Source organism: Rhinatrema bivittatum, chromosome 3 (genome assembly GCF_901001135.1).
Source record: "Rhinatrema bivittatum chromosome 3, aRhiBiv1.1, whole genome shotgun sequence".
Classification (NCBI taxonomy): Eukaryota; Metazoa; Chordata; class Amphibia; order Gymnophiona; family Rhinatrematidae; genus Rhinatrema; species Rhinatrema bivittatum.
The window spans coordinates 34,270,456-34,283,265 of record NC_042617.1 but is presented as its reverse complement, the minus strand read 5'-3'; the positions used below and the strand labels follow the sequence as shown (position 1 = coordinate 34,283,265).

Genomic DNA, 12,810 nt, shown 5'->3' with positions numbered 1-12,810 from the left:
TGGAAAATTGAATAAGGGGGAAAAATTTACGGATACTAAATTTCCCTAAAGAACCATTGATATCTGCTAAGGATGCTATAAAAAAATATATGCTTCAAACCCTTAAAATTTCAGAACAGGCTTTGCCAATAATATCTAAGGCATATTATATACCACCATTTAGAAAAGGTCCCTTAAACCGAGAGAGCCTTCAAGTGCTTACACCTGTCTCCCCACCGATGAATGTATCTGGAATATTGGAGTCAACGAATGAGGAATTGTTAGTGCCATCTACAATGGTTGTCACTTTCCTCAGAGAATCAGACAAAGGATGCAGTATGAGACTATTTTCGCCCCCGACAAGAACTGTTTATGGGATTTAAAATAAGTATATTTCCTGATGTGTCAAGAGACACACAGAAGAAGAGAAAAGAATTTCTAAATCTTCAAAGTAGAGTCCTAGAATTAGGAGCATTCTACTTAATAAAATGTCCTTGTACGTGCATCCTGAAGTATCAGGGGAACACTTATATAGTTTCTAATCCAGAACAAGTACTTGATTTTTTGGCAAATAAAACATCTGAGGTTGTAAGCTCTGCATAACTGGGAGAACATCGTAAAGAATGCTTGTTGTAATATACGTAAAATTATGAGACCTCTCTGTATAACGGTTTAGTCAGGTTTTTTTCTTTGTGATATTGGAAGTTTCAATGAGGTTGGGAACCCCCTCCCCCCCCCTTATAATGTGGACTTGGAAGGAGTAGATTTAGATTTAAATGTATATTTAAGGAAGAAATATCTTCATATATTGGTTATTGATAAATCCTCCTTTTCTGTATATGCATTTTGATTATGATTGTATAATTGATAATTACAAAAAAAAAAATAAAACAAAATTAATTTTAATTTTATAGCCATCCATATTCAGTTACTGTCCGGCTAGCAAAGTGTCCAAATATTCATTGAGCCAGATGACAAACATTTCTTGTGAAAAAGTAAGGTGCTTTTATGATCAAAATATTTGAGAATGGGGCTGTAGTGCATGTGCGATATGATCATTTTGTGTTTGTAGTTTTCAGGACGCAGATAATTTTCTTCTTCCAAATACTTCCTAATTTAATTTTACTCCTACACAAGATGTTATATTTAAGTTCCCATTTGGTGAAATGAATTAATTTTAACACACATTTGCATATGTATTTCTGTTTAGGTAAGAGAACCACAGGGCTGGAAATTTTTAGCTGCTTACAGAATCGCCGGAGTTACCTTAACAGGATCTGCGCTCTAGTTGTTAAATTTAGTAATGGTTCTGTGCTAATAGTGACAGACGTTTTGGGAGGACTCGGAGTGAAGGCATTGTGCAGTGCCATATTTTTATTCATGTATTTCTATTCCACCTTTCAGGCTCCTCCCATATTAAGTTAACTGCTTTTTTTTTTTCTTTGCTGTAGGAGCAAAGGCTTGTGACTCAGATGGGGGAGCAGCGGCCCCTGCCACATGCAGATGTCCGGTCTCGCCTGATTCTTAGACCAGGGAACTCGGACGTGCTCCAGATGGCGCTGGGGAAGACGGCGACGCGTGAAACAGAAGCAGTCAGCATAATTGAAGACAGCAGCTCACCAGTGAGCATTCCTTCTAGTATAAAAGTGGAAACAAACACTGAAGTCAATGTTCATGTTTGATGTTTTCATCGGTGTCATATTAACGTGCTAACTATAAATGTCATTAACCCGCTTGTATTTATAATGGATTGTAATTTACAGAAAACTTTTATTTTTCTGTCGTGAAAAAGTCTTTAGATCTGAATATATTTAACCAAGTCAAAGGCGACGTCAGCCTCTCAAGGGAGGAGAAGAAAGAAGAGAGAGCGAGACTGGTGTGAATGGGCACATATTTTATTATAAGTATGTTAATCGATAACGGGTTTAATATTCAATTAATGGTTTATCTGGTTTGACAAGAAACATAATCTAAAATACAGGAATTTATTAGGTATCAAATATGCAGGCACATTTTAAAGCGGTAGATCTGCTGAAGGGTAATTTTAACCACCCAATTCTATAGTCTTAATTTCCACCTATTAAATATCTAAGCTCCATAAATTTCCAAAAAAAACAAAAACAAAACAACTTTCTCCCAAAACGGTTTTGCTACAAAGCAGCGTACAGCTGTTAAGTTGCACTTCTGCATCAAGGCCTACCTTGATGTACCAGTACTTCAATTATATTTGTAAATGGCAGAATCTCTGTGAGATAATCACATTTGACTTGGTTAAATAGATTCACATCTGAAAGACTTTTCCATTGAAAAAAACCCAGTCTTACGTAAATTATAATCCCATTATAATACAAGTTGTTTACTGACATATTTATAGATGTATGGCCTGTATGCGTGTATGTTTACATGCAGTGAGCACAGACATTTGCACTTAGGCATAAATGTTTGAATTTTCAAAAATATTTATATCAGTTTAACTGAAAAAAAATCAAATCTGCACACAGATGAGCGAGTGTGTGAGTACTTCTTCTGTGTGTCTCTTGACACATCAGGAAATATACTTATTTTAAATCCCACAAACAGTTTTGGTGAGATGATTTTTCTCGCAAGAACTTTGCATGTATGCATCTACTTTCACTTTGAAAATTGGTGTAACTTATGTGCGTGTTTGATTTAAAATGTTTGCATTATTACCCCCTAAGTGTCTGTGGGGAAAAATGTGTAGTACATTAGCTGCGGAGCGAGGGTAGACTTGGTTGTGTCAAAAAGCAGCAAGTATTTTACTACTTACTGGATTTATGTGAAGATGAATATCTAGATACATCTGGAGAGCCTAAACCTTGGAAAGTGTTAACTTTTTACCCTTGCTAACTTTTACCCTTGCCCTGCTCTCACCCTGATGCCTGTTCCTGCAGACACTATTTTGACATGTATGAGCAAAGGAAACTTGTGAGAAGCAAGGAAAACAGAAATTACAAGCAATAGTCATTGTTCCCTTTGGGTGGCAAAAGGCAGGAACTTAGCTATTTATTTATTTATTTATTTATTTACATCTTTTTACTATACCGACGTTCAAGACAAAGATTCTTATCACGCCGGTTTACATCGAACCAAAAACTGGAGAAAGTTACAAATAACAAGTATCTTCAAATCACTTAAATATAAAATATAGATGAGAGAATAAAGTATAACAAGGGGGATGACATAACATGTAACAAGGGCTGATCAACAACAATGTAGAAGAAAAAAACCTCGAGTGAGGAAATAATTAGATTACAGGCTATCTCCGCACGAGGTACTGGTCATGAGTAGGGACAGCTATGTGGAGGACCCCAGTGCAGACCCCGACGGATGATTTATTTTTGACAAGACAGAGCTGAGAATTCCAAAGGGAGAAGCAGATGCTGACATAGTTGATGTAAGGGATTGGGGAAATAAAATATATGCACGCCAACACATGATGGCATTTATAGTTCACTGTGAACATTCGTATCCCTGCACAAGGGGAAATTGGAAAATATATGATAAAAACATAGTCAAGAGGGATGTAAGGATGGGAGTAAATGAGTAATGAGACTTAGGAAAGATATGTATCCTGGCGTCATGGAGCAAGGATTTATTTCACACAATGATATTGTAAAAATCAGGTGTATAAGGAGGTACAGAAAGCCTGAGAATTTTGGAGAATGCTAGCATATCTGCTGAGGCGTGTGACTACGTTATTAAGTGGCACTCCTTACCTTCTCCCCAGGCTAAACGAATAAGAGAACTGATTTGGGATATTGCTTTTGTGCTTTTTCAATTATACTTATAGCTGAGCACAAGATTATGATTATTATACAAATTATACTTATAAAAGAGATGATTATAACTAACTTGGAGTAATTTTCATATTGTTATGTTTCAAGCTTTTTAATTCATTTTCACAATAACATCTTGTTACATTCAGAATGAGCAGTGAAGGGGCGGTTATCTCCGCGCACCCACTTCACACATAAAATAATTATAATAAATAATTCTGAATACAAGTCTTTCTCTTTCTAAAATATATATAAAGGTAAGACAGAAAAGGAGACATCTGGGGGGAGGAAGGTTTAGCCTGACTAAAATTGGCTCTTTTCTCTCCTATAAAGGAGAACTGAAACAACCCTAAATTCCAGAATTATAATTAGCACAAGTAGGGTAAAGTTTAGTCGGGCTGAGTACAAAATGGCAAGCTTTAGTGCTTCCTAATGTAATACACCAAAAACACAAACTCTCCAGTAGAAGGTATAACTTCATACAGAATGAGCAAGTAACGCCGTTTGAAACAGTTCACCACGCATCTACACTTGTTGCGAGCGCGGAGGCACGGTTGCTTGCTCAGAGAGATGTGAGCCCTTGGGCCACAGTTCGGCTCAGGGAGGAGCCCCAAGGCACACCGTGGGAGATGAGAGTGTACAGGCACGGGCTGGAGCTGGAACAAGGATCAAGACTTGGAACATCAGGAACTGGAACCAGGCAGGCTCAGCCCTCCACTGGACCTGCACGCATCGGTGAGACCCAGCAACGCTAGGTCTCAAGAGTTGCCCTCCGGCCACTTGGTAGCCCTTCCGGACCCGCCGCTTGGGAACGATGAGTGCGTGAAGCCAGACTGAGGCTGAGGGCTGGAACAAGATGAGACATGGAACTCAGGAAACTTGGAAGACTCAGATGAGGATACGTGGAACTCAGGAAACTTGGAAGACTCAGATGAGGATACGTGGAACTGGGAAGACTCTGATAAGGTTTCAGGATACTTGGAAGACTCGGACAAGGTTTCGTGGAACTTGGAAGACTCGGACAAGGATCCAGGATACTTGGAAGACTCAGTTGATTCAGGGTTCGGGCACTAGTTCAGGGTGAGTACTGCACCGCAGCGCGCCCTACACAGCCGCCCATGGCTGGTTGCGGACCACGCCGAAAGCGAAGCAGACTCCAGGCAAGAAAGTGAAGACTTGGCATCAGAAACATGTCGAAGATTCAGGAGAGGCCTGCAACGAGGCGCGCCCTACGCAGCCGCCCATGGCTGGTTGCGGACCACACTGAAGCAGAGCTTGAGTCTTGGGCATGGACGGAAGCAGGCACAAGGTACTCCGAAGACTGGGAACAGGATTCAAGACTCAGGATTCAAGACTTCAGAACTTGGATTCAGGAGCAGACCTCTGCATTAAAAACAAGGAGCCTTCCGGAGACTTGTGCTGCAGACATGAAGGCAGGCCTTGTGCCACGAAGCGCCCTACACAGCTGCCCATGGGCTGTTCACGGACCACGATGGTAGCATGTCAGGAAAGGTGGACAAGCAGGGAACCTGGAAGCAGGACGAAGAACCAGAGATGAAGACATCAAGACCAGGACTGGAACATGGAACATCTGGAACTTCAGGAACATGGAACATCAGAACTTCTGGACATGGAATATCAGGACTTCAGGACAAGGAATGTCAGGACACTGAGGAGACAACGAAGGAGCTCCCAATGAGGAACAGGACCAGGAACATCAGGACGAAGGAGACCAGGAACATCTAACGAAACCATCAAAACACAAGACCATGGAGATCCTTGACCAGAAGGAAGAGCACAGACAACTGTGAGACCCGGATTCAAAGGCACCGAGGAATTGGAAGAGAGCCCTTTTATAGGGCGGGTGAAGGCGATGACTGATGTCATCGTTGGGACTGCAGGGCTTTTCCCGCCGCTGGCCCTTTAAATAATGTGGAGAGGCGCGTGCTCGCGCCTAGAGGAGCCTGGGAGGTAGAAGAAGTCAGCGGCGGCACCAGGGCCACCTGAAGACAGTCGGTGGCGGCTTCCTGCCACGAAGATGAGGCATCCTGGCGGCAGCACTAGGGCCACGAAGAGGAGCAGCGACGGCAGCTTCCTAGCCGCGAAGGTGATGAAATCGGCGGTGGCTCCTGCCACGAAGAAGCACCGGCGGCCCCTCCTGCCGCACCACAGCAGCATCGGGCCGTGAGGAGCCACAGCGACGGCCCGGGGGCAGCCTGGGCCACACAGAGGAGTCCTGCAGCGTCGGGCCGGCACTGCGCGAGGTGAGTGAGGGGCCTGCTTGCGGGATGGGCTCCGCGAGTAGGATCGTAACAACACTTTTCTACTGGAGAGATTTCCCTTGATGAAAGACACCGTGTGAAACGTGGCCTCATTGGGGGGCAGTAAGACTATTTTATAAGTGATGTTCGATGTCGTAGATTAACAAATATAAAAGTTAAGGGCAGTATTGTAAGAGATCATTCAAAAAACCTCTTTATTTCACATTTTGCGGTGTGCAATATAGACTGTTTTTAATTGCTTTAAAACGTTTTTTTCCAAAAAAATAGCACATTTTTGGAAGAAGGTTGGCAGTTGATGATTATATAGAGATACCGGTTTTGAATACCTTTGAGGGGGGGGGGGGGGGATCAGCCTGATATGAAACTACCACCCTTTTCTATTTGATATTTGTCAATATTTTGGTCCATTTTTTGGAAGGTTTTCAGAGGGTGTTTTTTTGATATCATTGAGCTCTAGTGTCTAGCGTTTTTGTCACTTTACTAAAGATTACTAAAGATTTTCTCATTTTAAGTTGAGTTTCAAAAGCCTGGCACACGCCGAAATCGGGAGATGTGCGCACAAAATCGGGCTTGCGCGCGCCCACTGAATTTTTAAAAAGCTGCTCAGGTGGCTTCTTATCTCCTGCTGCGCACGCCTCTCACTTGATTTAAAAAAGGGGCATGGACTGGGCATGGCCTGGGTGGCGCGTAAATACTTACGTCCCCCGGTCCACTGCTGAGCTATGTCTGCTATGGAGGAGGCGAGGTTTAAAAGATAAAATAAATTAGCCATCTCTGCTGGGTTTAAAGGGTCTGAGGTAACTGGGGGGGAGTGCAGGCTATCAAACCAGGGGGTTTGGAAGGCCTAGCTCTTAACTGGACGAACTGGTGACACTGGCAATGGCATGGATGCGCGCCTGTTATAAGATGCCCTGACTTACGCGTTTGCGCAGCCAGGCTATGTTATAATGTGCGGGCAAGTTACAAAATGGCCTCATAGCCGGGTGCATGCCGATACGCACGCTACGAAGCACGCCTGCGCGATGGTTTGGAAGTGACCGTCCCTGCATCTTAGGGGGGGAAAAATGCACCAAACCAGAACAAAAAAGAAAGGTTAAAAATTCTTGACTCTCTCTCTCTCTTCCTTTACTGAAGAAGTGTCGGGATGCATTTGAGCAATGCCCAACAAAGCTTTAAAGTCCCACTGTCTTTCTGCAGCTGCGTTTCCCGTTGCCTCCTGTAGCAGGTGTGGGGCAGAGGAGCTCCGGCGTTATCCGCACGTCGCTCCGTAGAGGGGACCCGGAAAGAAGACGAACGGTGAAAGCCAAGGAAGGGGCGATTCAGATACCGTACGTGAAACCTTTTTTTAAATCTGCTAAACGTTTCGTCTTGCGTGTCTGCCGAGGCTCAAGCAAGTAAAATGCTTTCAAGTGAGCCAATGAGTGGCAAACCCGTTTTTCCATTTTATAACAGGTTATCAATGTATCTTTGAAGTATGGTCCAAATCCCGGCAGTTGGAGGTTTGTGTTTCAAAGCTTTTTTTTCTCTGCATGGTCTAGGTATGTCCTGGTGAGTGGGATTTATCGGATTGTGATCACAACGCCAAGAACCCAAGAACTAGGGGAGAGGGAAGAAAATAGTCTTGTATGTGCATGTGCATTTTATTTTTTTATTTTTTTGTCCTTCTTTCAATTTCCTCGCTCCTGACCTCAGTCCGATAAACCCCGTTCACCAGAAAATAGGCGGCTTAGGGGCAGAGGCTTGGAGTGCGAGTGCCGGGTTGCGACAGCGTTTCTGCGTGTACCTTCTCATCATTTTCAAAGGGAACTTGAAAATCGCTGTATGTTATGGAGGTAATTTTCCAAGGAGTTAACGCGCGTAAATGTAACCACTGTCGTAGCAATTTTCGAAAACCAATTACTTGAGTAAAAGTGCACTTAGCGAGTCAGTCCTATGGACAATTCAATAGCATGTATTGTAGCAATTTTCAAATGCCCACTTACTCGAGTAAAAACTCAGTTTTACACGTATAAATACTTTTAAAAATCGGACCCTATAACCTGATTTTAAATTTTGGGGTTTACACGCATGGCTGGGACTTGCGCGTGCTGCACGCATTTTATAATGGGTCTGGCCAGACATGTAAACCCCGGTACATGTAGAAGTGCTAGCTGAGGGAAAAGGGGTGGCCCGGGGGGTGGGGGGGAGGGGGCGGGTCGGGACAGCGCCATTAGCCGCTGTTCCGGGGAAGCGCGCGCCGGCAGCCGGTCAGCACATGCAGATTACTTCTGCTCTGGAGGAGCAGCGAGTAGGAAAATAAAAAAATTTGGGGATAGTTAGGGTAGGTTTAGGGGGCAGGGAGGAGAGGGGAAGATGGAGGAAGGATAGAGTTGGGGGTAGGAAAGTTCCCTCCCAGTCCACTCCTTAATTGGAGCGGACTGGGAGGGAACTGGAGGAGGGCTGACTGCATCGCCACGTGTATTCCACTCGCACATACGCCCATGGACATGAAAATCCGGCACGCATGTGCACGCAGGACCCGTATTTTATAACAATCGTGCCCCTCTTAAAATTGGCCCTTTTGTGCGTAGCTGCTGCTGCACAAGATGTCTGCAGTGTGTTACCAATTTTTTACTATATTCTGTTTTCTTATAATGAGAAACTGGGGAAATGTTACTCTGCACTTGGTCCTGTTTTTAACCTGCTTTTTCTGGAAGAAAACGGGCCTTAAAAGATCATCGTTTCTGTCCTCCCCCCCTCATAAAATCATTTATCCGGGTTCATATAGTCATATAAAGTAAAAGGAAATTATTTTTTAAAAATTTCTATACCGCCTTTCTGGACCAAAAGGAGCACTCAAAGCGCTGTACAATGCTAAACAATAAACAACCTGTAGAGCTTACATTAAAACATAAAACAGTCCCAATAAATACCAATCCGCTTTGTACCAACACACTTCAGTTGTATCAGCCACACATTAGATGGTTACGCTGGGAACAAAAAAGTTTTAAACGTTTTTTTTTTTTTGGAATGGGAAGTAGGTTAGATTCCATCCTAACCTCTTGTGGTAAAACTATTCCAAAGGCATAGAGCCACCACAGAGAAAGCACAGGCTCTCCATCGCAGTGTTTTCATACATTTCCTTGCAGGTAAATTCAATAAAACGCCTCAGGAGAATCATAATTCTCATGCAAGAACACATCGCTTTAATCTTGACATCACTTATGTGGCACCTGTTCCTTGTAGTGCTTTAAAGTTCGCAATTCATACCTTGAACTTGGCTCTGTCACTGGTAACCAATGCAGCTAATGTAATAACGGGCCAACACTCGCTCGCTTTCTGCTTCCTGTGATGGTCTCTTGGCTGCCACGTTTCGGAATATCTGTAGTTTTATGAAGAGCCTTAGACAGTAGATCCTCAAACGGTGCATTTCCCCAATCGATAGTATTCATTACCAACATCTGCATCACTCAACTCAAAGCTCGATCATCTAGGAATGGTTTCTGTTGTTTCACTAGAGGCAGTTTCTAATAAGCTTTTTTCACCACTGCTGATGTTTGGGATTCTAATGACAGAGAAGAATCTAACGTAACCCCTACATTTTTTAATTCTCTCACCAGTTTTATCTTAGTCCCTTCCCAGGTTAATATGGAGCTGTCCCGTGGTATCTCTGTTTTCCCAATGCACAACACCTCGGTCTTATTTTTATTATCGATCTTCTTGTTTGGGGTTTGGACTTTAGAAAACTGTATAAATATGGCTTTATTTGCGTAAATGTGTTAGTAAACATGGTCTTTAGCTGGCACATATCACACAGATGAGATTGATACATACGAAGAGCGTGAACTGGATGTTCAGACCAGCCAGTATGACCTCTTCTGGCGTGTAAAGGCCTTCTCTGTGAGAAACCCAAAAGGCTAGAAACATTTGAGTTAGTTGCTAGTTTGTGCTATGGCAAATGTATTTTGCACTTTAGAACGAGCCCTGTGATTGTAATAAACTTTTCAACTACTCTAATATGTTTAGGGGTAGGTTTTCACAGGGTTACGTGCGTAAGCCCCGAAAACCTACCCCTGCGCGCGCCGAGCTTATTTTGCATAGGCTCGGCGGCAGCGCGCGCAAGCCCCGGGACACGCGTATGTCCCGGGGATTTCAAAAATGGGCGGTCCGGGGGTGGGGCCGGGAGCGTGGCGGCAGTCTGGGGCGTGGCGATGGGTCGGGGGTGGGGCCGGGGGTGGGGCCAGGGGCGTTCCTGAGTCCTCCGGTACAGTGCCGGAGGTTCGTGCGCTGGCAGCTGGCCGGCGCGCGCAAGTTACGCCTGCCTTGGGCAGGCGTAACTTTTGAAACAAAGGTAGGAGGGGGGATTTAGTTAGGGCTGGGGGGTGGGTTAGATAGGGGAAGGGAGGGGAAGGTGGGCGGGGGCCGAAAAAAAAGGTTCCCTCCCAGGCCGCTCTGATTTCGGAGCGGCCTTGGAGGAAACGGGGAAAGCCATCGGGGCTCCCCTTGGGCTCGGCGCACACAAGTGTGCACCCCCTTGTGCGCGCTGACCCCGGATTTTATAACATGCGCGTGGCAGCACGTGCACGTTATAAAATCGGGTGTACATTTGTGCGCGCCGGGTAGCGCACACAAATGTACCCCGCGCGCGTACTATTTAAAATCGGCCCCTTAATGTGTGTTGACTGGAAATTTCCTTTATTTAAATGACTAAATGCAAAAAACCCTACACAATTGCATACTTAGGAGGTAATTTTCAAAAGGATTTACACGCACAAAACTGGGTTTTATATGCATAAATGGGCTTTTGAAAATTACTCTTTCGGTATGTAACTCTTTGAAAATTCACTCCATAGGGCAGACGTTTTCAAAAGGCTTTCCATTTGTAAATGGACTTTAGGTCCGTAACTGAGCTTTTGAAAATTGCTATAATATATGCTACTTTATGCGCATAATTCCTTTGAAAATTCATGCCAATGATTGTAGCTGATGTCCGATATGTTAGCTGTGACTTACAAGGGTTAATTTGTAAGTAGTTAATATTCAGATTAACAGAAGGAAGTGAGAGCTCTTTTCCTGAATCCGTATTCCTCTTATTCAGAGTTACTGGAGAATTTCAGATCTGTTCAAGAAGTCGTTTTCTCAGTAAACCAACATGAAATTTCACATAAATCCGGGACATTTTTCTGCTCTTTTTTTTTTTTTTTTCTGTCCAGTAGAATAGTTTCTCTGTCTATTTTTTATGTTTTTGTTAACCGCATGCATTCTTTTTACTTTGCAGCCCTTTAGGAAAACATAAAAAGAAAACAATAACAGTTGTTTCTGAAATTGACCGTAAGCGAAGCCGAAACGTAGAAATGGAGGAATGCTCTGCAAAAAGGGATGAAAAGGTGAAGATTACTAATGCGGCGACTTTTGGAGTGGGGAATGGAAGTAGACATAAGCTGTCCATGCCTTCTGTGGAGCGAGTCGATGAGGCATCTGCCGTCGCCGCTGCTGCCAAAGATGCTGAAAGAAAAAAGAGCCGTTCTAATCTCCAAGGTAAAAAGAGGCTGGGGAACGAGAATAACCACCACTGACCTGTTTACTGCCGTGCCTTCTCTCCTGTGTGCGTTCGTGAAACGGTGAGCATGGATCGCACGGGGTAATTAAGGAGGTCAATTTATCATGGGTATTATGCAGCTTGAAACTCCCCTTGGGGTTCCAGGTCAGTCAGCAGGTGCTGCAGCCGAGGTTGTGGCTCCATGCGGCTTAATCTGCAGCCACCTAGGATTTTTCCTGGACTGCTGGGCCCTCTGGAATCTAGGGCAAGTCCTTTCTTAGCCAGCCAGCAGGTGTCACTGTTGAGCAATTGCTTGACAGTCCCCTCTGGAGGCTGCGAATGCTGCCTCTCTAAAACCGTGCAGATTTGACAGAAAAGTGGCCAGTATGCAAATTGCCCTCCGAGAATAGAGAGTGAATCAGCCTGTCCTTTCTGCTGCATATTAGAGATTGGTCAGTTCACTCCTTTCCAGCTCCTGTCGTCCCTCCATGTGGGATACAGACACCCACGGGTGAGTCACGTCTTGGAAGAGCACGGAAATCAGATAAAAAAATGTGCACGACTCCAGAGGACCAAGGAATCGCTGCTTTCTTACAAGTTTAAGGTTTTTTTTCAGTTTGGAAATAAAGCGGGGAAACGTTTGGCCTGAAAGTTAGGGAGGTTCTAGATTTATGGCTGCTATCAGGGATAAAGAGGGGCACCATGTCGAATTCTGGAGACGGGATCTGTGGAGCCTTCCTGGAGTTTTACAAGACTCTTTACTCCGAGGCGAGTGAGAATAGGGAGGCGGTTCTTGATTATCTCACAGACTTAAATCTGCCTCGGCCAATTTTTGGATCAGGCAGATAAACGCTCCAGGAGATTGGTTTGGTTATTAGACAAGCTTAATTGGTTAGGGCCTGGGGACCTTATGGTTTGGGGGCAGAATTTTAAAACTTGTTACAAGCTAAGCTGGGACCTCCTTTAGGGGCAAGGCTTGATGAGGCACTTCAGAAAAAGAGGGGTTTTTATTTACTGCAGCTAACGAAGCTTTTATTATCATAATTCCTAAAGATGATAAAGACCCATAAATGGTCATTCTCCCTATTTAACTTCCCATGATATTTGTAAGATAGACTAACCTTACTACTCCCAGACATAACATTGCAATATCAGGTGGAGTTTGAGTACATGGTATGTGGTCACTAAAATGCGGAAAATTTTGCTGTCTTTTTGGAATTTTGTGATGCTTTCC

At 43.9% G+C, this 12,810-nt stretch overlaps 1 protein-coding gene across 2 annotated transcripts in view; it reads left to right on the top strand.

Annotated features, from left to right (window-relative positions):
* Nucleotides 1-1,446: 1,446 nt before the first annotated feature.
* DNAH14 (dynein axonemal heavy chain 14) overlaps nt 1,447-12,810 on the top strand; it is a 461,040-nt gene continuing 449,676 nt past the window's right edge. For both annotated transcript variants that reach the window (XM_029593090.1, XM_029593089.1), the window contains exons 1-3: nt 1,447-1,601; nt 7,256-7,386; nt 11,316-11,575. In XM_029593090.1, coding sequence (XP_029448950.1) covers nt 1,452-1,601; nt 7,256-7,386; nt 11,316-11,575 — 541 coding nt within the window. In that variant the 5' untranslated portion in view covers nt 1,447-1,451. The remainder of the gene's footprint in view (nt 1,602-7,255; nt 7,387-11,315; nt 11,576-12,810) is intronic.